This window comes from Pempheris klunzingeri, chromosome 15, assembly GCF_042242105.1.
Source record: "Pempheris klunzingeri isolate RE-2024b chromosome 15, fPemKlu1.hap1, whole genome shotgun sequence".
Lineage (NCBI taxonomy): Eukaryota > Metazoa > Chordata > Actinopteri > Acropomatiformes > Pempheridae > Pempheris > Pempheris klunzingeri.
This window is the reverse complement of record NC_092026.1, coordinates 14,202,236-14,225,869: the sequence shown is the minus strand read 5'-3', so window position 1 is coordinate 14,225,869 and position 23,634 is coordinate 14,202,236. Positions and strand designations below refer to the sequence as shown.

The following is a 23,634-nucleotide window of genomic DNA, read 5'->3' as shown; positions in this document are numbered from 1 at the left end:
GTCTCTAAGAGAGGGCTCACAAATAAATAGTTTCATCTTTAAAGGTTCAGTCATTGTTCAGACAGAAGGAAGTGGGAGGTAGGAGGAAACATTCTATATGGGGACTATTTTCAGCAGTGGATGAATCCACATTTGGTGCTCTAGTGAGTATTTGGGGCAGCATGTGGAGTTAAGTCAAGATAATGGTAATGAAAGAACATGCCATCTAGTGCAACAGTGTGGCTCACTGATGTGTTTTTGATATTTTCTTCATCTATTGAATACTTGTTAGTACGATCAGTTAATTGTTGCTTTTGGTCTTTTCTGACACTAGGAAAGACGTCACACCAAAATACATCACAAACACACTGAATCAGTATCTACTGAGACACTAATCTGAGAGGCTTCAGCGAAGAGGTTTCTCTCAGATAGTGGCTTTACTGACAAATATGGTGTTAAGTGGGAAATGGCATCTATTCTAAAATGTTAGCATGTGAACTGCAACAGTACAGTAAGTGACACACCGACCGATGAGGACAAACCTCTCATTTGCGTTTGAGTGTTCCGTCACCCTTGAAAAGCACTCAGACAACTCACGTCTGAAGGGTCACAGTCCTCTTCATCCATCTTCATCCAAATGATTTAACAAAGCTCTTGAAAACATATGGTCATCTTTGCATCTTACCAAACACTGCAGTGTCACGAGTAATGATGTGAAAGTGCAACCGGTCCATTTCTGGCACAGCGGCAAGCCCATCAAACTGTATCTCTTCAAACTACGCAATGAAAGCTATTTTTGTGGTGGTTTCCCCACTTGTATAAATTGAGTTGTTTCTCCTGGCAGTGTGTTTTCAAAGAGCTTCCAGTCCAGTGATGCAGAAATGCCATAAAAATCATGTTTGAAAAAAAAGAAGGTGTTTGACCTTGAGGCTTGATACTGGCTGCTGTCCTCAGAGGACTGTCTGGGTTCAGACTGCTGCAGCGTGCACATAGGCTACTGTATGTCTGTGTGTGTGTGCGTGCGTGTGTGTGCTGTTTTTGTGGATGTCTGAGGGAGAGAAAGAGAAGAGCGAAAAGTAAGCAAGCAAAAAAAGGGAAACTTTTTACATGCAAAGCACCTCATACGTCTGAGAGTCTCTCTCATTCATTTACAGTGTGACTTTAGTGCTGATTGCTGGGAGTTATACTCAAGGCCTTTATTGGCTGTTGCAAAGTATTCAATAATAGACATTTGTACCAGGCATCATCAAACTCAGCTCAAATGACATATTTTACTTGTATTTGAGATATTACATAGTGTCCATGCTTCTTCTGGTCAATTAAATCAGAATCAGAATCAGAATTCCTTTAATAATCCCCAGGGGGAAATTGCTTTTTGTTACACACAGCTCCAAAAAGAATAAGAATAAGAATACACTTCAAACACAAAAGTAATAATAATGTGCAATAAATTTAACAATTAAAGTGTTGATAACATCACCTAGTGATTGAGTTGGCGGCTCGACACCACGGCTGCTTTAGATTAGATTAGATTAGATTAGTCTTTATTTATCCCACAGTGGGGAAATTCACGTCGGCAGCAGTTCACACACACACACATACTAGCTAACATCTAGCTACAGAGAAGGAGCCTGCTTGTATATGTCTATAAGTTCACCTAGAGAGTTTGAACGCTGTTCGCTATCTGCTGCCTGACAGTCACTCACCTGGATGATTAAGCGCTAAGCTGTGACTAAACAGTAAAAAGATTTACGATACTGACGGTTATGATACAGAGAGGTATTTTTTGTTGTGAGTGCTGATCACACAGAGGACATCACCCACACCCGAGCTAAGAGTTCTCATTTTAACTGGGTTGTGTATGTGAAATTCAATATAATAGAGTTTAGAGGCCTCTGATGTGCATTGTAAAGCTAATGAATCACACTTAATGATAGCGATGATGACCTAACGACATATCACAGCAGTATAGAGTGTTAAAACGGAGCACAGAGCACATTGGAACACGTGTGGTCAGACTGAAATCTTCTCTTAGTCTCTCTGAGACGCTTTAACGTCTCGCCCGCAGTAGAGGAAGCAAAACAACGAATCCAAAGAGAATACGAGGTGTGACAATGATGAGGGAAAACAGACATGACACAGGAGGGAGGCAGCTGAAGAGTGATCGACGACGAGGGAAGCTAGACAGAGAAAGAAAACAATCCTGTGGCGCTGTGTCTAGGATGACTCTGCAGTTTTGAGTGTGTGTGTGCATCTGTGCGTGTGTGTGTGTGTGTGTGTGTGTGTGGGAATAGAAAAGCTAAGACAAATGTCATACCTTTTTAAACCCAAAAATGTCCACAGCCATGAACCTCCTACAAACACACACCTCATCCCGCAACACCAAACTCACACTTAATGCACACTTGTTAATTATTCATTACATCCACCGTTACACTGATACCGGCGCTGCCCAAAAATATGTGTCCTCGTTTCCCCTGATAGAAAGCAACTTTTTCTAGCTCGAGTGGAGACCACCGCGCCTCTCTATAGCACACGTTTTTAAGGTGAACAGTCATGTTGCATGTGCCTTCAATGAAGTTAGTGATACATGATATGCTTCTGTCCAAATTCAGCTATAGACTAACGCTGGTTATGTTTCCCCGCTGGTGTTTCAGGACCACGGACAGATACACTTTTTATGACACTTGTTATGTAGCTAGCAGCAAGCTAATGCGTTGGTAAGAAACAGTGATCAATGATTCAAATGTCCATTTATCAGAGAGAATCATAAAGATGAAGATAGTCTAAGTGTTAAATGAGGGAATATTTGATTGTCAATGAATATCATTCAAAAAAGAAGTCAGAAGTCTGTGCAATACTGTTTTTCTGACTGGTGCAATAATTCATCACTTCATCCATTCTACTACAGTGCGGTCTCTTTGTTAGATTTGTACATACTGCATAGCTTTTTTATTCTATTTATATTATATTCTACTTCTATAGGCACCTGTTGTTTAACGTATCTTTGCACTCTTGTTCTTTGCTGAATAAAGGTTTATCTTATCTTATCTTATCTTATCACTGCTCACTGCTGCGGATCGTCGGCCACTCGTCATGTTTTTCAATAATATCATACTGCTAATCTTTTAGTCACATTCCTATTGTCAGTGCTATAGTCACTGCTAGTACGTTGGTTGCTGTTTGTGTTCTCTCTCTCTCTCCCTCGAGTTTGGTCTAGACCTGCTCTTTATGGAAAGAGTCTTGAGATAACGCTGTTGTGAATTGGCGCTCTATAAATAAAGATTGATTGATTGATTATCTTATCTTATCTTATCTTATCATTAGAGCTGTTGGAAAAGGGATGCTCTCACATTCTCAAATACTGAACTTGAAGGATAACTCCAGTATCTCTAAACCTACTTTTATATATATTTTGGGTTCGAAATGCCTGGTATGAATTTCAGAAATGTTCCAGCAGATCGCCACTGCCAGCATCCGAGGACAGGCGGCGAACAAGCTATGGTGGCTGTAATGTAATCCTTCAGGGCAATCAGATCAAAGTAGGTCCACTAAAAGTGTTTGGTGTTGCCGCTGACAGGCTGAGACTGTTGCTCAAAGCGTCTGACAACATTACAGTAAGGATCTCTACACAGATAGACCTTTGAGATCATTCAATATTCTGCTGTCACACATAGTGAAAATGTTTTTAATGGCAGCAAAAACACAGAGTCAGCATAGTAGTAACAAACCACTGTACTGTGGCCATTGTTGTACGGCTGTTTGCTCTGTGCTCACTGTTTTGTTATACTGGGCAAAAAAAAATATCATTCTTATTATTAGTTCTATCTGGCATGTCTTCATTTTCATAGTTACTGTCATCAAACCCACTAATATAAAAAGAAAGTGCTGCTCTGCAGTGACACTGGCCCACAGGTGCTGTGCCATCATGTTGCTGTGACAGGAAGCCAGCATTAACCCCTTACTGCCTGAATTTATTTCCAATTATATAAAAAAATTAATTATTTGTGTTTTTGCATATATATAGTATAATAAAATATATATGTACATACGGATAGAATATATATATATTTATTTATGTATGTATGCATCTATGTATATATAATGTATACATAGAATATGCATCAGTGGGATACAGAGGCCACCTCAGATGCATCAAGACCGGAAGAGGTTTGAGGCGAGTTCGCGACAATAGTCAACAAGGGGTTAACAACGTTGTGAATTGATCCATAGTTTGTGTGACACTAAATGAAGCTAAACAAGATGACAAAATATTACCAGCTATTTCATGCTACCTGCATATGGTTAAATATGGGTTTCACGTAACTCTAAAGAGGCTATCAATGATTTAAGACCAGTTTAAAAAAAACATAGTTTAAGAAGCCACTTTAGGGCTTAATCAATTAAAAAGAATTAGATGGGATGAAAGTCGTGCCCAGGTCTCTACAGGCCTGAGTCATGCTCTTAAGGGGTTAAGTAAAGGATGTCAGTCCTTTTTCTTGTTTTCTATTAAATTGCTCGTACTGTTTGTGTTTTGTTAAGAGGCATCCACTGACCAGATGTTTGAGATGGTAGATACAAAGTAGACCTGCAGTAAATACCTGTTATTATTATCTAGTGGATAGCATACTGTTATTGTCTTGATGATAGGATGAGATGATGTGCTTTATATCTTGGTTGCTGTTTGTTGGGATTGAATGGAGCCAGCGGTACAGACCTTCCCCTCATGTGGGTCAATGGATTATATCATCCTTTTAATTTCTCTTCTCATACAGCAGCGCTACAGCACTCACAGAACAAAGGAGCTCCTCTCCTCCTCCTGTTGCTTCCCCTACCGCTAATATTAAACATGTATTTTATTCATAGTATTTATCAGTAGTGTGTGTGTGTGCGTGCCTCAGTGGGTGCATCGATCCTTTTAAGACACGTCCACCAATGGCAAGTGTTGCCTAGGGAACCGCAGATGCTGTCGTCTTCTCCTTGCGTAACCATGGTGATAGTCCCTTCAGTGATGTGTTGTGTCTGCTTGCCTCACTGTCAAAAGCTGTACACAACACACGCACACACACACACACACACACACAGACTGGTTTTAAGAGGTGGGACCTGTTTGATGGTTAAACAGCTGACAGAGAGGAGTGACATACAGACAGATTCAGGCTGTGTCACTATGTAGAGAATTTTAAAAGAAAACTGCAGCATGCTGTATGTGTTTATCAGAAACATGTCGGCCATTCCTCCCAGCTCTAGGTTTCAATCTTTCATTTATTTCAGAGATGTCACGTCTGGAAATGTATGCAGTATGAACGGTATAGACAATAAAAAGCTTGCAGCACGATGTACGACATGAAAAAGGAAGCTCCTGTTGAGCTCGTCTATGATGATGTCTGTATGTCTGCCTTGTTGTTTGGTGATCGTGGTGATAATGCTGTTTATCTCCTTTAGGTCCAGGAATGATGTCATCAATGATGTCATCAGGAGGACGCCAAGACCCACCGGGGCAGTCTGCATTCAGCTCTGACTACCTGTCTGGTGAGGGTGGAAGGAGTGCCGTTATTTATCACACAGTTTTCCCACTTTAGTTTAGAGGATGCAGGGGGGCTGTAGTGCCCCCTGTAGGTCAATCCTAAACACTTGCCAGTGCGGGCACAGCGTCTCATGATGTACATCTGTACTCTGTTTTGTATTGATCCTGTTGACCACACAGCAGAAGGACAGTTCTGCATCCTGCATGTAGTCGCCATGAATACCAAAACTTTACTATTGGACTTTATTATCACAACTTTATTATTGTTACCAGGAACATTATTTATGGCTCAGTTCTATTCAAGTGTCCCAGTAAGCCAGGACAGTGTGACAGTGAGCCAGCAGGAACAATAGCAGGACCCTGACACTGAAGCAGCTGCACGGAATTCATTCATTATTCATTTTGTTATTTACACCTGTGCTTTTCCTACTGATGTGTCAAAATGACCAAAAATGGGACATTTCTGGTGTTTCCATTTACCTTTACACACTGCATGCACACATTTGAAATGAACACACAAACAGGTTGTTTCAGTATTTTGAATATTTCTAACATTAGCTTAGTCCATTTCATTTCATGTTCTAACCCGCTGCTTTCTTTCATTCTCCCGATCATTTTTTTTCACTCCTCCCATTCTCTATAGATCTCTTTGGTTCGCTCTCTGCCCCTATTGTCCTCTATAATTCTCAAACTGTTTTTCATTCTTCTCCTATTTCTTTCCTTCCTTCTGTCTGCCTGTGTGTGTCTGTCTGTCTGTCTGTCTCTCAGGTTCTATGATGGGCGGGAGGACGGATCAGTGGAGCCCGAACAAGACAAAGGACAGCAGCATGCCTGACTCATTTCTAGGTCTGCTTTACTTTTTTACCTCTAAAAACATGAGCTCATGTGGCTGAAATTGGTGGTTCAAATTGGATTCAAATATTATTTAAATCTGTATGCTGATGATTTGAATGTGGCCGGAGATGTATGAAATGGTTTTCCTCTTTTAGCTCTAGATGTTTTGTTGTTCGTGTGCTCACAAAACAATCTAGTGACATACTGTACAAGCTAATCTGCTGAGCAGAATTGTAATTGATGCAATAATCAACATGAGAGTACAAAATAGAACATACGTCTTAATGCAGGCTGCTGCTGCTTTGTAGTTGTATATATTGTATATGTATCTATTAGCTATATGTATTATATATATGTACTTTAGCTACTTTCACTGTCTTATCAGCACTTTAGTCATTTCTCATCTAAATACCTTTGTTTTACATTCTTTTATTGGCTCTCCTTTTTATTTTTATCGTCTTATTCTTGGCTGCTCAATAAAGAACGTTTTTCAGATATCAATATATATCACATTATGGCAAACGTATGCAAAAACACATAATGCTACACGACGGTGAAAAGAACAGGTCATTTTGTTCTTATCACACGGGTGTAGTGACATTTTAAACTTTAACAAACACAGAGTGAAGAATTAGCCGTCCGGTCAGTCATGGATTACGTTTGGTGCAAAGCTCTGGAAGGTGTTGTAGGAGGATGCGCTCGTTTCGAAGTAAAACAACCTGACGTGTGTTCATGGGTGTTAAATGAACCTGGAGTACCTTTTGTGAGGCTCTAGGATCAACGCAGTAGTGATCAGTCAGAGACTCTCAGACAGTCGGATGTCTGCATCGCGTCGTTGTACTAATTGTTTTGAGAAAAGCAATGAAATGAAGCAGTGACGTTTTGCCTGTTCAGTAATCTAATATGCGTTTTTGCACTGATGTGAGACATCTGGCAAATATCTAGTGTTTGGTATATTTTGATGGTAATCAGCAGGTATTTCATACAGTATAATGTTATGCTAACGCAACACTTTTTATAGTAATGTCTTACTTGTATAATGGGTGCTCCAGCACCTGGTCACTTATTGGGGGTTGCCTGTGCTTTCAACCCGTTATACTCTGAAATGACTCTGAAAACTGGCAGACAGACGATGATAGGAACTCCTCAAATTCTACAGTACATAGTAGCTTTAACATTGTTAGGTTTTGGTTAAATTTAGTTAACTAGTATAGTGAAACTCATTATAACACATTACGTTACCTGCTTTATATTTCTACTTAAAGCAGGCCAGTCTAGTTATGCTTAGTTGTTACCAAATAAAGCAATTACCTGGTCTCACCTGTATTATTATTTATCTGTATCTTCTGTCTCTCCATCAGGCTTCTCTCAGTCTGGGATTGGAGGGACCGTGGGGTCTAACCTGCCGCCGTTTCAGACCAGCATGAGCTCCACTCTCGGTCAGACCGGGATAGGGTCGGCCACGGATACCCAGAAGAGCTCAGGCCCATTTGGTGTGGAAAACAAAAGCACCAGTGGAAGCAGTCCATTTAAAACCAGTGATCTGTTGTCCTCCGGTGGCCCAGGAATCCACCCTATGGATCATTCTACAGGTATCAGAGAGGGTTGGCTGCATGTGATACTGTATGCGTGGTGGAGGTAGGAGAGTGGAGTGGAGGACATTATGGTACACGTAGTGTGGTTCGGGGAGTCATCACCTTTTCTACAAAACAACAGCTGAGTACATTTACCACTCAATGTGAATACTGAAACACTGAACAGGTGTTTTCATGTATGTCTGGGAGGAGAGTCTGGATTGTCGCACAGTTACAAAGAAGGATGACAATCTAAATCCTGTTCATAGCTTGAATTGAATTTAGAAGAACCTCAAATGTTATGCTAATCTCGTTTTTAGCCTTTACCAGCCTACTAGAAAGTTGGCACGAGTTTTCTTTAGAGGGGCAGCAGGCACGAGTGGTGACAGGAGAAGAGTAACAGCCTGATCACACGGGATGTGCTTTCATCAGCAGAGGGCAGCCTTTTCTACTTGTTTTTACTGTAGGTGGAACAGTTCCAGCTCTGCTTTTACATCGCTGGTTGCCCCATGACTTTATGCTTTGTGCACTTTGCTATTCTCTTTATTCACTGACAAACCGGATCAACAGACAGATGAGACCTACGCAGTGACCGTGTGTAGGCTGTCCTGTGTGCTTGCACAGGCTTTATTAGTTAGCGCAGTCTGATGAGAAGATAGACAGCTTACTGCTGCTCGTGCAATGTTATTATTTTTATTTCTATGATTTTAATTATTAATGCTTGTAATAATCAATAGCTGCTGAAGTCAATAACAGCTCAACATGAGCTGAATTTAAAAACAGAAACAAAAAGAAAGGGGCAACAACAAAAAAACGCTTTCATGACGAGACTCCAAATCCTTCAAGTGAACTTTTAAAACAACTTTCAGTCGTGTAGATCTTATGAAACATTTAGCCAGCTCTTATTCAGGGTTTTATTTTTCTCTCCTCTGCCTCCTGTGTTGATGGAGCGCTAAAGATAGCCCTGCTAGCTTGAAGCTAGCTAGCAGCACAGGCTGGTTGTTATGCAACAGTTACTATTTTAGTTCAGCGGTTATTGAAGCAGATATGATGCTGCGGTGACACAGGTGACAGCGCACTACAGGAAATTTCAGCAGCTTTCCTCTAGAAACCGCAGATTAATTGTGGAAAGACTGAATAATAGTGGCCATCAATGGATGCTGTCATGACCACCACACTTTTTTGTTCTTTTTACCACGTCTTCACAATGAAAACTGCAGCTCTGTTTGTTTGACCGTGAACATTATATTTGCAGTCACGGAACCTCATGCTGCTATTTTAAAATTCTGGATTTAGGTAACTAATACTGATGAGCAATCTCATGTAAAGTTTTTTTTTTTACCTCTACATGACCAATGGCAGCATTTAGTATAGAGGTGTGTCAAGAAACATCTATTCAAAATATCATAAAGAAACATTTATCACAGCAAGTACTGTCTCACATCACTGGTTAATCTAATGGAGCAAAATTAAAAAAGTTAAAAAAGTTTAATTGTTTCACAGAGGGAGTCTCCTGTCGTATCAGTCGATGCCCTTTCACATTTTTACAGCAATCATATTATTTTTGCTCTTAAATGGGAATATTTTATCTAAAACAAGTTTTCGGTTAAAGATACAATTCAAAGGTTTTTATTTCACAGCGGAAATATGACACAACGACCTGCTTTGTGAATCTAAATAAGAGCCATTAATAACCCCCCCCCCTCACCAATATTTGTGACTCATCCATTTAAATTGATTCGAGAGGTATAAGACTTCTACAGGACAGTGATGACACATTTACATTTAGCTTTACTTAACCAGCCCTCTTGAACTGCTCACACAGGACTGTCTGTCTTTGCTGGTGCCAGTGGGTTTCAGTCCCCTATTAAACAACATTTCAGACTCTCACATTCTGCACTTTTACATAGGCAAATGTATTTGAGGTAACCAGCGCTCCAACAAAAAAAATGTTCTCTTGGCGGTTTGCCAGACTCCAGATTAAGATGTACTCCAATTAAAAACCTTATCACTTTAAATATAGATGATAATGCCCCAGCCTCATCCCTTCTTCGAGCTGTTTATTGCTGGGGAAGCGTCGGAGGCCAAAGGGAGAAAATAGCAACTTCAATCAATTTAGAAAAACAGGGTCATTTGCCAAATTTAGCGGGAGTGCACCCTTTCTCTGGATTCACATGAACATCCAGTGATGTAAGACAGACTTAGGCAAGATGGGGGGGAGGAAAAGTGAGATAGAGGAATAATGATTTGAGAAAAGAGGGCAAGATGTGCACAGAGGTGTGTGCGTAGGTCAGGGTTTTATTTACACGGTCTCTCCCTCTATCTGTCTGTTTCTATCTGTCTGTTCATCTGTCTGTCTCTCACTCTTTCGGAGCTGATAAAGTGCTTGTCAAAAATAATTGCGCAATATGGCTACAGAGGAAAAAGCCGTACCCAACTGTGATGACTTCATTCCCCAAGTAAGAGGAGATAGTGGGAACAGACAAATGAAGGGATTATTTCAGCGCAAGATGAATTTTCTGTGTTGCTTGTTAAACCTTGCATGTTGCACAGTTTGTCAATGTTTTGTGATTCTGTGATACATTCCATACGTTTAATGTGTCATTTTAGATCACTTTAGTCTTTCTGCGTGCATGACGATGATCCATTTATTACCATTATCACATGCATGTACTTATATTTAACCATGCATGCTCTTTCCTTATGTGTAATGTCTCTGATTCATACGCCTTGTTAAGTTGCTTCAGAGCTTCATTGCTATCAGTTTGTTTTGCTCTGCTGTGTGTGCCTGCTCCCTACACGAGACCGTCACTGCTGGCTGGAAAATAATGATGACGATGACATTTATGATCTTTAGAATCAATGCTATTATATCAGAAAGAGGAATCACAGAGTGCATTCACTGTTTGACAGAAAAGTGCCATTTTAAACCACAGTCTGTCCCAGACATTCAGAATTTTACAAGATATATGACCAGAAAATTGATCTTTTCACTTTTATTTTCTCCCATTTTACTGTATTCATATACAGATTATTAAAAAAAAAAAAGAACCTGCAATGACAAAAAGCGAGGTTCTTAAAACAGTCCCACAAAGTTAGAACCGTAACAATCTGGCAAATTTGTGTAAAAATGCAGTTTTATATGAAATGTAAGCAGTAACAGTTAATTCAAACAAGTTTCACTATGAAAGAAATGGGACACACCCATGTCGCAACTGTGACACAACCAAGCAGGACAACCAGAGAAAATTCTTATCACCTGATGCCCAGTGTTGAACGATTGTGTTGCTGTTAAACAGCACCCCTCTGTCTTTATATATATTGATTATGTACATCTAATTGAATTTAACTTTTACTGATCCATACAAAGTCTGTAACAGGTGAGTAAAGTACAGGTTGAATGTATTTATAAAAGCAGGCACCATCACATACATCATATTTTATGAATCATTCAAAAGGTTGTGCCCAAAGGTTGCCCTAAAAGCAGTCAGACTATGGTTACTGTGGCTTCAAACATTAAGAGATGAAAAAACTTTCCTCGCATATTGTCTGTACAAGGAGCAAATGCAGCAGGGCAAGAGTCGTTGCTCACTTGTACGGCAAAATGTGTGAGTGCAGTGCTAACATGCAAATATAACCCTCCCTGGGTCACTACCTCCACACTAGTGACGTTGCTTCATCCTTGAGGAGCTCTGGATAGTCAGGTAATGGGCATGCATTGTGCCTTTATTAAGTTCAGAGTTTTCCTTTGCATTATTGTACTCATGACTTGAATCTGAAGCGATTTCCCAGTTGCGCAGAGTCGGACAAACTTGCGGAAGCCTTTTATCTCTATCTCTATCTCTTACCTTTGCTCAAACTAGCTCCCTTTAAAAGAGCACCACTTATCATTGCGCTCCAGTAGCATCGTCAGACTTGTAATGGACCGTTTTTTAAAGGGATTTAAATTGATACATCAGATTTTTATTCCAATGCATAGTTCAATCAATCAATCTCAATCAATCTTTATTTATATAGCGCCAATTCACAACAGTGTTATCTCATGACGCTTTACATAAAGAGCAGGTCTAGACCAAACTCTTTAATTAGAGAGAGACCCAACGATTCAGGAATTCAACATTAAGGATTCAAGAATTCCCACATGAGCAAGCATCAGTTCTTACTTATCAAAACCTGGCACCTATAGTCACGCATGTCGACAGATCCAGTTCAGATGGAGATTTGGGTATATTACGCTACAGTGGCTTATGTAGCCTTGAGCCACCAGCTTTGAGCAGAGATGTGGGTAAACTCACTTCTTTCAAACTCCACAACACCAGATTTTTTTTTCAATTTCAAACAAGTGGCATCACTCCAGGCAATTTAACAAACTTTGCAAACGACTTCATATTTATATGTGCAAACAATTTATGATTGCCTCTCGGCAAGCACCCCCTGATCCTTAACATATACTGATACATTCACCCGGAGTGGTTTTGTCCTAAATACTCGTAATACCTTTGTTCTAACCCTAACCCATTCAACATACCTTCAAACTACGTGCAAAAACGTAGGAAAAAAATGGCATCCATGACTTTGTCTACCTCTGTGTAAGAAGGAGCAACAAGTTCTACAGTAGCCTTTCCTTACAAAAAACTATGCATCACAAACAAATAATTGACTTTCAGGTATCACTGCAACTGGTTTGAACCTTACACCTGTGATCAAATCAGTCATTTCACTTATTTATTGTCATGAAACAGTAAATGTAAACGTTAAGCAATAAGAACCACCCATAGTAACCACAATCTGATGGCTTTTTGGCAGGTGATTCTCTAATACAGTATGTGATTGGTTCCTCCTCTTATAAAACCCTCCCCCCCCTCGGCAGCTCCCGTCCTCTCACCCAGCGGCTCAGTGGATGACAGCAGTTCCACTTCCTCTGAACCCCTCAGCCCTGAGAGAATGGGGCCGGGGGGCGAAGCTTGCAAGCAACAGCAGAGGCGGAAGAAGAAGAAGAGAAAGTGCCATGATGAGGTTCACGACTTCTTGTCCAACCAAGAGAATAACATCGGCCAAACAGACAAGCATGGGATGCAGGATGAGGGCGGACAGGAGGCGGAAGAGGATGAGGATGAGGAGAACTGGGAGTGGGAAATCAGGGAGAGTGGAGGAGGGGGTAGAGTGAAAGGCAAGAAGACTAAGAGTCGGGCAAGACTTCCAGAGGAGTGGGGAGCTCCCCAGCAGCCCATCTTTCCTGCCCAGGCTACGGCCTCTCCTACTTGGGCTACAACCACTGACTCTTGTCCTTCTGACCCCAAAGCTCCAAACTCCAGACCCGGCCCTGTTTTGCCCTCTGCCCCAGCAGAAATACTCATAAATTTCACCAACCATTCCCCTGCTAGCCTCGTAACAGATTCATCTCCACGGTCCTATGAGCCAATGTGTGTAGACGATTTCCCTCCATCTGCTCAAGATGGTCAAAAAGCAAATGAAGAGAAAGTTTCGACCGGCAAACCCGAACCTTACGTTAACTCAGTGACTAGTGCTGCCAACAGGAGTGGCTTAGCCGGGGATGTTAGCAGTAGTCTTGCATTGATGACGGGAGACAATCTGAGCCCAGTCTCCCAGACCTTCTCATTCCTGGATTCAGTCCTCCAGACTCCTCCAGGCTCCACTCCCGACTCACAGACTACCACCCCTATCACCAGCACCCCCTCCCTTGCTACTGCTCCCCTGAAGTCCACCCTGACAGAAACTGTCATCCCTGCTTCACACGCCATTTCTGTTTTCAGCTCCTCCAAGAGCACTCCAGACCCTCCCTCTGCTTCCGTGTTGTCCACCACCCCATCACCCTTAGCTGCTGCACGCACACACCCTCCACCCACTGCAGCTGGATCGGCCCTCAATGTAGACGCCAAGCCTTTCGTCCCCTCAGCCACACTCACATCCTCTGCCGCCCAACCCAATGTGACTGCAGCCACTTCTCTCGTTATCACAGCAGCAACAGCCTCCACAGGATCCACTTCTACCGTGCCCACTACCGCTTTAGCCATGCCCCTCAGTTGCTCAGCTTCTCCCTGTAAGGACGAATCACTATCAGGCACTCCCCGCAAAAGCGTAGCCACGCCCACTAGCTCAGCAGCAGCCACTCTCCCTCCCTCCATCTCCCCTGCAGCCCCTCCCACTCTCCCCGCACACTCAGAGCACCAGGAGTCCACGTCGCTACAGCTCCCCCCATTGGAAGGTTGGTGAACTACAGGGAAGATAATGAATAACATTGGGCTAATTTGAACAAAATGACTGTAGGTTAGGATAGCAGGAAGTAACCACTATTTGTCTTCCTGAATGCATGGCTCTCTGTCTGTCAATTGAGCACCAGGTCTGCTTGGTGCTTGATCCTTTCCTCTATATATCTGTAATAACCAGGGCCCGACAGATAAATTTAAAACATCTCGTGCTTTAATCAGATATTCATATCTACAGTAGATCTGCACATGAATCTGCCCCGTATTGCCATTAAAAACACCTCCGAAAAAATGGTTTTAACTCTAAATTTACTAGACGTTTTTGTCCATGATGTATCACATTTCCCAATTGTTGGCATGACTATTGGAGCCAAAAGTGTGGTCGGGCCCTATAACAACAAAACTGCAAGGGTAACATGAAAAGTTGTCTGATTTGATTTCCCTCTGCCTGCCTCTGTGTATCTGTTACCATGATCATAACAGTTTTATTACTTGACTTGCTGCTGATAGCTCCACTATCTATGCTTGCTTCACTGTCTACTGTTTCATCTGATTGTCAACTGCCTGTGTAACCTATCACTATCTCCTGTCTGCTTATTGAAACACAAAGATTACCTGGGTCCTTGCATCGCAAAGCCATTTTGTTAACGCCTTTTAGATTTACAGTCGGCAATATTGCAGTTATTGTAATTTGTCAATTGCATAGGCAAATTAATGTAGTAGTAGAAAAGTTACACAAGGACACATGACAGGAAAAGATGTTCAGAATTGATTCGTTAATGAAAAGCATGATTTAGGTTGGAAAGGCACAACCTGCAATTATCCAATTTTCTTGATCTTGTGGGTTCATTGTGTCTTATGTTTTATTTATTGCAACTGTTGATGTTTTTAACCACACATTTTTTCATCTGTAGAAGCAGAGAGATAGGACAGAGATTGTAGGACACTAAGTTTGGTTTGGTTCCCAGTGGGCAGCAAATCTGACACATGCTGCCCACTGAAGACCAATCTGGAGTAAGATAATATTGTCTAATTCAATGCCTAAAACCCCTTCAGTCAACTTTCATGTGGATTCTTAACCCCTTACTGCCTGAATTTATTTACAATTATAATAAAAAATTAATTATTTGTGTTTTTGCATTCAAGCAGATGCTAAATTAAGTGGAGATTGTTAATTTGAATATAGCATAGACCAGTACAATATAATAATAGTATAATAAAATATTTATGTATATACGCATAGAATATATATATATATATATATTTATTTATGTATGTATGCTTCTATGTATATATAATGTATACATAGAAGATGCATCAACCGGCATTAGTGGGGTACAGAGGCCACCTCAGCTGCATCAAGACCGGAAGAGGTTTGAGGCGAATTCGCGACAACAGGCAACAAGGGGTTAAGTATACAGTATTTGAACCCATTAGACAAGAGCTGGAGTTTTACAAAAGCTTCTCTTAACTCAAGGTTTCCCTGCCTAGCTATCTTTCCCAGCCATCATGTGACCGCTTGCCAGTGGCTATGGGTCGCTACTTGAGTCACGTGATGACAACTGAGCCAAGAAAAAGCAACTCATCACAATGATAAATGCCACAAGATGTGACTGAAAGCTCTAATAACTTGACATTGAGTTAAGATGTTTTTGTCAAACTTCTGCACTCAGTGGCCAACGCATCGGGTACAAATGTACAGTCCTGCAATTCAAAACAGTACCTCTGCCATCATTTGTACCTTTGTGAAGTTCATGATGTTTAGCTATCAGAAACACCTCTGAATATATTGCAGTCCAGTACAAAACCATCACTATGACCTGGCGAATTTTCAAAGTCAATATAAAACCATCAAACTCAGAGAGTTACAGTAGGAATTGGTCTTTAACCACTTGTGACCTTTGATCCTGCAATGCAAAGATCCAGTGAAGTTTATAGGTTTAAAAAAACCTTTTTTTTGTTCCTGTTCAAATCCTAATCCAGGTTAGAATCTGCCTGTCTAGTATGTTATCCAATATGAAATATAAAATCACATTCAAGTATCAGGGTTTCCTCCAGTTATTACGTCAGAAGAACAGAACTGCAGACTCTGGACAGTTATGTGTATGGCATACTTTTGACCATGTAGTAACCAGCAGTCTAATGTCCAGTGTCTACGCCAGCTGCCCCTTTGGCCTGTCTGACCTCATGTACACTGGAGAAAACCTTGAGATGACCTAACGCTTCTTCCTCCTGATAAAGCTTTGTTTCAATCATGAGGGCTCTGTCTTTGACTACATCTCACAGTCTGCTGAATGAAGCTTTATCATGTAGTGTGATTCCCTCTATGCTTCTCTTCAGCCCTTTCTCACTGCTAAAATCTTACCCAGTACTCGACACTGTTTGTGAAACACATGTTAACTGATCTTGAACAATTAATTGAATCTGACTCTGTAGCTCTAGTTTCCAAATTCTAACACTGTATGCCTTTATTCTCACATAGTAGCACTCACTAACACAGTGTCTGTCGCACTGATTCTAAGTGGAGTTTTTAAACAAATTTTTTAATCATTGTATCAGAAGTTCTAACCATGAGATACCGATGAGACATTAAGGTTGAGAGGAGAAGTGGAGTTGAATGCGGAAGCTGATTCTGAAGCGACTGAACATTATTTTTCTCTCCCCCTTCCCCTTTTTTTCTCTTTCATAATGCCACCAATGACATGACCTCGAACAACAGGTAAAACAAGTTTCTCTTTTCTCCGTTTTCATATTTCATTCTTACATGAAACGTATGAAACTGGACACGTTTGAGCTCACAGTGGTGTTACTGTGATTGTGTGATGAACAGTTGGTCTAATTTGAGATCTTGGAATTACACTTTGAGAGGGCACTAGATGGCAACATGTAGCCGTGGAGAAATGAGTAGTGCTGTCTGTGTTCAATTTCAAAAAGTGAGCAACGTAATTAGATTTTTTTCAAATTTGGAACGACAATACCTGGAGACACACTGCATGTGCACGCCAACACTGGTCTGATTTGTAGAATGAATTGGTGAGCTGGAGCTAAAATGCTATCATCAAATATTGCGACAATACTGGAGGATGGTGACTATTTGGGTATGCATTCCAAATTTGATGACATTTATAACAAATTTGGTAAAGTAGATCTGAAGAACATCCAGGGTTGGTGAAACCCTTCTTCACTGCAGACATTTTGACTTGTTAATGCGGGAAAAGTACAGGTTGAATTGATTCATGATGGTTCGGTTCTATTGAGGTGAGTCAGTTCCACGTTCCCCAATAGTGCATGTTCACTCACTGACATAGTGAACTGGGACACGCGCTCTTGTTATTATCTACACTTGTACTTTTCCTGCTTTGACGTGCTGTGAAAAGAGTCTATTTGGTGTAACTTGTGATACTGTGAAAGATGTTATAACCTTTAATTGGAAGAAGATAACTGTCGTATGGTTGCATTGTTATATTTCACTCCACATGAATGGTTGTTTGGTGACAAGGACATGCGATATGTGTATACTCGACAAATGAGCCCAACAATGGCAAATGTGCCTCCCACAAAAAGTATTCTCATCTGTCTCGATAAGTACAAATCACGTTGAATCTTTAGAGAAACTCTGTCGCTCTTCCTTCATCGCATAGCCTTAAGTCTGCGACCTTTTGTTTGTTTGTTGAAAGGCTGTCTCTGCTGCAGAGGACAGCACCATCCGGGCTTTTTCACTTTGCTTATTCAGTCAGCACTAAGTTGTTCCAGGATGAATATGTTGCTCTAAAGCTGGTTCTTCGTCAGTGCTGGACTCGGCAGAGATCTGGCACTGTTACGCCACGTCTGCACACATTTCATGCGATTTGTAAGTGCAGACGGTACAATGTCTTATTTTTTACTGGTCTAGTAGAAATTGGCCTTTTGTTTTCTTTAAGTTTGTGGTTCTTTCTAATACTAATAACCAGTTGGCAATATGAGGGGGGGGGGGGATGCCATTCCCCATGTTACCAAAACGACCAAACGCATCTCCAGAAGCTTAGATGTTGTGTCTTTTGTGTGGACATCATCATTGTCACCGGCGACAAGCACACTTAAAACCAAATGTGAAGCGGACAAGGTGCACTGCTACGCACCTGTTTTTTTTTTGGACACGTCCGTGGGTAATGCATCTGGAGTAAATAACAGAAGATGATATAAGTAATAGTTTCAGATTACCACGTGACCAGACATTGTACTTACAAAACATACAATGTGCAAAACAGAGTCTTTTGATATAAACTGTTTGATTGCAGCTGTATTTACAAGATACTTTAGATGACACAAACTCACATTATATTCTTTTTGAGAGGTAGATTAAGTGTCGGCTGAAAATGAAATCACATCACTTCTTCTTTTCTGAATCATTTAATCATCATATTTTGTCACTTCACAGTATACGTGTGAGTTCACGTGGAAGATTTTGTCCACACAGTGTAGGTAAGGTGTCTTAGCTGTCCGCCGAGGGGATCGGTGAATAGGTTAGGCATGTCCGCTCTATCACTGCATTATTCTGTCTGTGCCCATTTCTTTCTCTTGTCTTTATCTTGCCCGTCTGTCTCTATTTATAAGCCTGTGTTCTGCCGTCACATCTCCCAAATTTCTCCCAAATACAATATTGATGGCTGGGACTGTTTTACCCTTACTTGAGCCGAGGACACCCTCGCCCACACCATGCAGACGTGTGTGGCCCGTAAAATGGGGAAAAAGTGTGAAAAAGTCATCTCTGTGTATGTGTATGCTAGAGTGTGTGTGCGTGTGTGTGCGTGTGTGTGCGTGTGTGAGAGAGAGAGAGAGAGACCATCCTTGACCCTCTTTGACTTGATGCTGCTTACCCTAACCTTAACCAAGTCCAAGTAAGCACACACACGAGATGGAATGTGGTTTTGTCCTTGAGAATTAGTTTGGGAAAATAAATACTGCTGTGGTTGGCTGGCATTACATTTCACATTGATAATCATGTTGAGGCTTAACCCCCAGCTCACTGGCTCCATCAGGTGTCTGCTGGCAGGACTGCAGCTCTGACCAAACAAAGACACACTGAAGGAGCATGAGACAGAGCCAGAGTAGGATTGTTCCCAAATCAGAGTCCGATGTTATAATAATATATAATACCTTCTAAATATTTGTATTATTTACACTGAGATGATTTAGTCCATTTATTTGATCAGTTAAAACAAACTTAAATGACTCTGGGGGTACGAGTACCCCTGGGGGTACTTGAAGGCACTCCAGGGGGTACGTCAGATTTTTAAAAAATATTTTAAAAATTGCATCAACTAAAAAATCCTTTATAAAATATATTAATTCAATAAACATTCCAATAAAATATAAGTGTAAGTTCATAAACCGAATTTTATATCAAGTAGGCTATTCAATTTAATTACCCCAAACCCAGAGTCTCCCCCATACCAGGATGGTTTGACCCAACCTGGCACGTGCCACATGGCATCACCTGGCACCTGTCTTAAGAACGCCAACAATGGAGTCGTGGTTAAAGCGCAGCAGCAATGCTGCTGAAAACATGGAGGGACAAGTGGCAAAGAAGGCGAAACCAGAAGCGGCAACATTCAGACAGGATTCAGAAGAATATGTTTTAATGGGTGTTACGAGTTGCAGCCCACCCAAGGCCCTGTGTTTTTACTGCGGGGAGAAATTAGCCAACAGTGGCATGAAGCCGGAACATCTTCAGCAGAGCTGGTGGGTTCCTGAATCACCGGGTTAATGAGTCAGGATTCACGAGTCCGAGGTCTCCATTAACCCGGATCCTATGGGTGCTCTGGCTGGCTGCTGCTAAGTACACAAGGCGAGTTAGCGGACTCACCGGAAACACCGTGGACTCACCGGAAACACCGCGAACTCACCGGAAACACCGCGGACTCAGGTGATCCGGTTCACTGACTTCACTCCAGCCAGTGAATCTCAGTAATAAGTTAAATACAGGTGGTTAGACACACTGGATTTCGTTATGTGGCTGATCTATTTTATGCACATGCTATGAGGATTATTATTATTATAAGTAGTAGTAGTATTGTAAGCAAAACAACAACAAACTATAGTTTGCATATAGTTATACAGACATATACATGTTTTAATTTTAATAATTTTAATTTATTTTTTTTAATTTATAATTGATTTGCACATTTTTGTTCCATTTGTTATTATTTGTGTTTGAGTTGTGTTTGTTTTTTGGTGTAAACGTCTGTTACAGTGGTAGCCTAATAATGTGTATGTGGATCCTTACCATGGGTCAATCCACAGCGACAGTGTTTTGTTTTTGTTTTTTTGGGGGGAGGGGGGTGCAACAAGACTGACCCAAGTGACTCAAGTGAACCGGATCACTTTAGTGAGTGACTCAGAGTAACCCGAGTCCGTAAAATGAACCGAGTTCACCACCACTGATCGTGTAGTGACTTACTGAATTCAGGACATCTCAAAACACGATGCGGAAAGCCCAGTTACAAACTGTAATAAATCAGACACTGATGACACGGTGCTGTGTTTTACGTCCTTTTTTTTTTTTTTTTTTTTTTTCAACCAAAAATGCTTTGCCCGGTACTTGGATGAAAAATTATTTCACAGGGGGTACATCACTGAAAAAAGGTTAAGTCATTATTCAAGGAAAACAGTCAGCCGCTTTCTAGTTGCAGCTCCTCAAATGTGAGGATTTGCTGTTTTCAGCATAAATTGAAAACGATCTTTGGGTTTTTGGATTGTCTGTCAGACAAAACCAACAACCTGAAGACATGGAATTGTTATGGGCATTTTTTTTAATTGAAAAAGTTATCATTAATCAATAGAAAATATGATTTGTCGCTGTCCTGCTGTTGATTATTGTCCAAAGCACACAACCGTTTAACAGGCTCGAGAGTTAGAGTGATAAATCAACCAGGCCAATACATTAGCTGCAATTAGCTCATCGAGGATGCGTTGGCACAGCACATGTTGGCCCATAAAGACATTTCAGTACAGAAATGCTTGTCAAACTGAGAACAAAGACAAGTATGTCACAATTAAAAGAACAAACAAACTACAAAGTGATACTTTTATGATAGAATAAAATATATCATCATCTGATTTTTAAAATCAGATATCATCAGTATCCAGTGTTGGGAGTAACGTTACAGTAATATATCACTTTGAGCAGTAACAAAGTACTATAACGTGTTACCTGATAGGTTTTCAGTAACATTATCACATTTAGTAATTAAGTAATGTGATACCAAGCCACCTTTGAGTCTCCAGCACATATACTCCGTAGGTCACAGGGAAAATAAGACGTCGAGCTTTTTCTTTCCAAGTTGCGTTGTTGGTTCCATCACAGGTCTGTAAGCTTTTGTCATTTCCCCGTCATTCAGTCTTCTTCAGTCTTCTTCAGTCTCTCCTCTCAGCTGTTGTGAAGGTCACAGGTGACTGGACAAAATCAATAACAATTGAAACTCTCAGAACCAAACTGCCCACAAGCTCATTGGCAATCATCAAGTCATTTCCTGTATACCTGCACACATTAAATAGAAGACCGGCCTATTTTCATGCTTGCACAGCAGATCTCTGCGGTGCATGTGCAGCACTGCTCTCATGCATGATGTAGCTCAGGTTCATTGATGATATAGGAAGCATAGTGTTCGCAACAAGAATGATCCACGTGTGTCCCAACTTATATTGCCTGTTATCAGACGGAGTTTCCCACCTACCTTGCGCAGATATCCCAGACAACCAGTTTGCAAGAAAACCAGACCCTGGCATGACAGGAACAGCCCTTCGGTAAACCACATTTTCCACATCCTCCCACCAGACAGGGACTCAGTGCAGGACTCAGTTGGTGAAAGTAATGCAAAAAGAGTGTAACACATTATTCCAAACAGACAGAAATATTGTAAAGTGACTTTCATATGAAAGTAACTAGTTATATAAAATATTACATCATGAAAGTAACTTGCCCAACATTGTCAGTATCAGTCTCAAAGATTCAGTATCAGTCCGACTATATTGGACATTGATCTCCCTTCATTTCAGTTCATTTTGAAAATTAGAATCTTAGAAATTTACTTTCTTCACAGTGAATATGTCTAGTTTTAATGTTGTCAAAGCTACTCCGTCTTATCTTAATGTGAGGTTTGGGAATCTGAGATGTGACAGACAACTGCTGAGCAGCACTGGATTCTCAAGCTGTAATATCACAACATTAAACCCAGAAGAGACTCTTTTTTTTTAGCGGTCAACTTGATTTGAGAGTTTCAACTGACACAAGCTGAACAAATCATTTCAATGCTGGGCGATTATTTAAGGCGACAAAGCAAATGTTTTGCCAATCTCTTTTAAGGTGGCATGAATAAGCCCAACACGAGCACTGCAGACTGCAGGATCTCATTCCGGACACCTTCATGGTTTGACTGACATCTGTCCTATTTGTTTGTTTTTTTTCTTCATTCCATCATTTGCACTTTTCTGGTCATGTCTGTCTGTTTTCTCTGGTGCACATCGCTAGTGAATTTTGCCCTTTTGCTGTTTCCCCGTCTGCTGTTGCCAAAATGCCTGAATGTTCTTTCTTCCTCCTGCTTTCCTGCCAAATCTGACTCATTGACACGTAACAGAAACGGCAATCTAGAGGCTGCCAGTCTTCTCTTTTCGCTTGAAGTAATTATGTCGGTCTTAAAATTGATGTTTTCTTGACTTTAGCGGCGTTAAGTCAACACACTTTTCCCCTGATCTCTTTTCAACTCTAATTTCTATAATTAAATTCTGTCGTTGGGCCTTTTAAAACAAATTGAGACAACAGAGAAACAGCTAGACCAGATAAAAGTGGGCCAGTTCAGAGCTTTTGGAAAGAATTTCTTTTTTTCCTTGTCCTCCTTTTCTTGCTCCTTTCACCCCAATCTCTATCTTTATCTCTACCCCCAGTCTTCTGTCTGGTTGACATTTTTCCTCTCTGTTTTTACGTCATTTAATATCTCTTTACCTCCGCTTCCCTAATTCTGCCCTGTTTCTAGCTCTCTTTCCTTTCCTCCCTTCCTCCATCAATGCTACCTTCATCTGTTGCCCTTCATCATCTCTCATCTTCATCTATTCCTAGATTCCTCTGTCTCCCTCCCACTGTCTTCCTGAGTCCCTCTGTCTACCCTCCTCCATCTTCCTGCTTCTACACCTCTCTCTCTCTCTTTGCCCTTTCCTTTTCCCTCCTCCTTGTTTTCCTCTCTCTCCATCCTCCATCTCGCTGCCCTTTCTGTCTTCTCCATCCACGTCACGTCTTCTCTAGACTCCCTGTGTCGCTGCAGCACTGCAATAATCACTGCATTGGTGATTGTGTGTCTGGGGGGGGGGGGGGTGTAGTCATGGAGACATGGGAGGCGGTTGCTGTGGAAACAAAGAGACTCTGCGAGTGAGGGAAGACGGGATAGAGAAGGGGTGGACGGGGTGTGACAGTCAGTGAGGTCGAAGAGTAAAAATAGAAACGCTCTGACAAGATCCTCCT

At 41.1% G+C, this 23,634-nt stretch overlaps 1 protein-coding gene across 1 annotated transcript in view; it reads left to right on the top strand.

Moving 5' to 3' along the window:
- The window catches only part of LOC139214723 (microtubule-associated protein 4-like), a 69,390-nt gene that overhangs the window by 10,304 nt on the left and 35,452 nt on the right, over window positions 1–23,634 (top strand). The window contains exons 2-7 of the mRNA XM_070845637.1: window positions 5,425–5,511; window positions 6,275–6,352; window positions 7,313–7,315; window positions 7,702–7,932; window positions 12,785–13,198; window positions 13,259–14,140. Of these exons, the coding sequence (XP_070701738.1) occupies window positions 5,425–5,511; window positions 6,275–6,352; window positions 7,313–7,315; window positions 7,702–7,932; window positions 12,785–13,198; window positions 13,259–14,140 (1,695 nt within the window). The remainder of the gene's footprint in view (window positions 1–5,424; window positions 5,512–6,274; window positions 6,353–7,312; window positions 7,316–7,701; window positions 7,933–12,784; window positions 13,199–13,258; window positions 14,141–23,634) is intronic.